Source organism: Austrofundulus limnaeus, unplaced genomic scaffold (assembly GCF_001266775.1).
Source record: "Austrofundulus limnaeus strain Quisiro unplaced genomic scaffold, Austrofundulus_limnaeus-1.0 Scaffold144, whole genome shotgun sequence".
NCBI classification, from domain to species: Eukaryota; Metazoa; Chordata; class Actinopteri; order Cyprinodontiformes; family Rivulidae; genus Austrofundulus; species Austrofundulus limnaeus.
Window position 1 is genome coordinate 4981 of NW_013952546.1, and position 2491 is coordinate 7471.

Here is a 2491-nt window from a genome sequence, read left to right on the forward strand (position 1 = left end):
GTTCCCTTCTTGTTGTCATTATATTGTTCCCTTCTGATATTATTACCCTTAGTTTAGTCTCTTTTTTAATTTAATCAACATTGTTTGTGTCCTTTCAGTGATGATTCATTTTTTTAATATGGTTATCTCTCGGCATTCAAAAATGGACGACAAAGTAAGAATTTCATTGATCAGGGAAACATGTTTTTCATCTGTGCACATGACAATAAACACTTTGAATCTCCTAGCTCAGATCACAATCATTGGCAAACATCCAACTATACAAATTAGGTGATGACGTCATTTAGCGACAGCCACTTTTCTTGCTCAGGAGTTGGAAACAGTGAAGATCAGTCTGAAATGTTTACAGTCGAGTTGCACTCAGAGGGAATAATCTAACTCAGATTAATCTGAAACTCTGAGTAAATGTTTGTGTCAAACGTTTGCTTCATTTAGCTATTTTGCAACTTTTAGCTGCAGTCTGTAGCTAGGATTTTAATAGGCCTATTAGATTTTTGCTTATTTTAGCTTCATGCTAGCCTTTGCTATTTCACTTTGTTACACTGAGCTAGCCTTTTGCTACTTTTAGATTCTGTCTAGTCTTTAACTTAGCTTATAAGAGTTTGATATGGTCTAATTAGCATTTAGCTTCAGGCTAGCCTTTAGCTACTTTTAGCTTCTGTCCAGTCTTATAGCTTATAGGATTTTATGATATTGTCTAATTACCCTTTTAGCTTCAGGCTAGCCTTTTGGTACTTTTGGCTTCTCTCCAGTCTTTAGCTTATATGATTGTGACATGGTCTAATTCGACTTTTGGCATCAGGCTAGCCTTTTGCTACTTATAGCTTCTGTCCAGTCTTCAACTTAGCTTATGATCTAATTAGCCTTTTAGCTTCAGGCTAGCATTTTGCAACTTTTAGTTTATGTCCACTCTATAACTTAACTTCTGATCTTAATTAGCCTTTTAGCTTCAAGCTAGTCTTTTGCTACTTTTAGTTTCTGTCCTGTCTTTAACTTAGCTTAGGCTGTATGATTTTGAAATGGTCTAATTACCCTTTTAGCTGCTGGCTAGCCTTTTGCTACTTTTAGCATCTGTCCAGTCTTTAGCTTATAGAATTTTGGTATGGTCTAATAAGCCTTTTAGCTTCAGGCTAGCTTTTGCAACTTTTAGCTTCTGTCTTTAGCTTATAACATTTTTATAGCCTTTTAGCTTCAGGCTAGCCTTTTGCTACTTTTAGCTTCTGTCCAGTCTTTAGCTTATAGGATTTTGATAGCCTTTTAGCTTCAGGCTAGCAATTTGCTACTTTTAGCTTCTGTCAAGTCTTTAGCTTATAGGATTTTGATGTGGTCTAATTAGCCTTTTAGTTTCAGACTAGCCTTTTGCTACTTTTAGCTTCTGTCCAGTTTTAACTTAGCTAACTTAGCTTTTGCTTCTTTTAGCTTTCAGCTAGTGTTCTGCTTTTGACTTTAACTCAGTTCTTCTGTCAAAGCAGAACAAAATCATTCATGCTGCCTTTTAACGAAACCAAACATTTCTTATTATACCCTAATGAAAAATGAAGTTAAAGTTGTTTTTCTTGCGGCTGTTCCTTCAGGGCCTCTGGGTTTAACCTGCAGCTGAAGACACGTTTAATTAGTTTTATATTGAAGGTTTATTTTAGCTCAGAAGCCAAAGAGGCCATTAAACCCATCAGGTTCAAGTTCAGATTTTGTTGTGGCAACAGAAGAAGTGCGTGAGCCCGTGTGCGTGATGCGTGCGCGCGAGCCGGCCTATGCGTAAGCGCGTCCTCGCCGCGGTCAATACCACCACCACCACCTCCTGTCCCGTCTGGTCTGAGCTCCGTGTCCCCCGCAGGAGGAACGGCGCAGGTCGGCAGAATCCTCTCACCGGGACCGGGAGCCGCCCAGCAGCAGACAGGAAGTGCGACGTTACGGGGGGAGGGGGAGGGGGAGGCGCAGAGGAGTGCGCTATCAGCCGCTGAAAGCTGCGCAGAGGAGCGGAGTGTGCGGCCGCTGATAGAGGGGAGACACACGGTGGAGGGGGTGAGGAGGGGCGAGGACGGGACCGAGACTCTTGTCGGTGATGCAGATGGGTGCGACCTCCCCCAGCTGAGCCTCCGCCGGTGGCCGTCGCACCAGCCGCCTTCCTTTGATCTGATCTGAGTTGGAGAGCTCGCGCCCTGCGGATGCCTTTCATCTGTCAGTGAGTTCCTCAGTTTTTATTTCCGTTTTGTTTTTTTTAATTACCCTCCGTTTTTATTGATGTTCAAGTCCGACATGAGTCACAGGAGGAAGAAAGTCACCACGGCTCACTGCTCTGTGTGTGCGCGTGCGCGTGTCAGCACAAAGCAGAAACTTTTACAGCATCAATTCTGTTTATTCTCATCCAGAGAGAACATGTCTGCTGCTTTTACTGAGCAGAAAATAGTGTGTGGCTTGACTGTAGCCTGGTTACAGCTCTGTGTGTGTGTGTGTGTGTGTGTGTGTGTGTGTGTGTGTGTGTGTGTGTGTG

General features: G+C 42.9%; 1 protein-coding gene across 1 annotated transcript in view; it reads left to right on the forward strand.

Moving 5' to 3' along the window:
- The window catches only part of LOC106523068 (ral guanine nucleotide dissociation stimulator-like 2), a gene marked incomplete at its 3' end in the record, with an annotated part of 40171 nt that overhangs the window by 3978 nt on the left and 33702 nt on the right, over positions 1 to 2491 (forward strand). Inside the window, 1 exon segment of the mRNA XM_014016360.1 lies at positions 1835 to 2178. Coding sequence (XP_013871814.1) covers positions 2166 to 2178 — 13 coding nt within the window.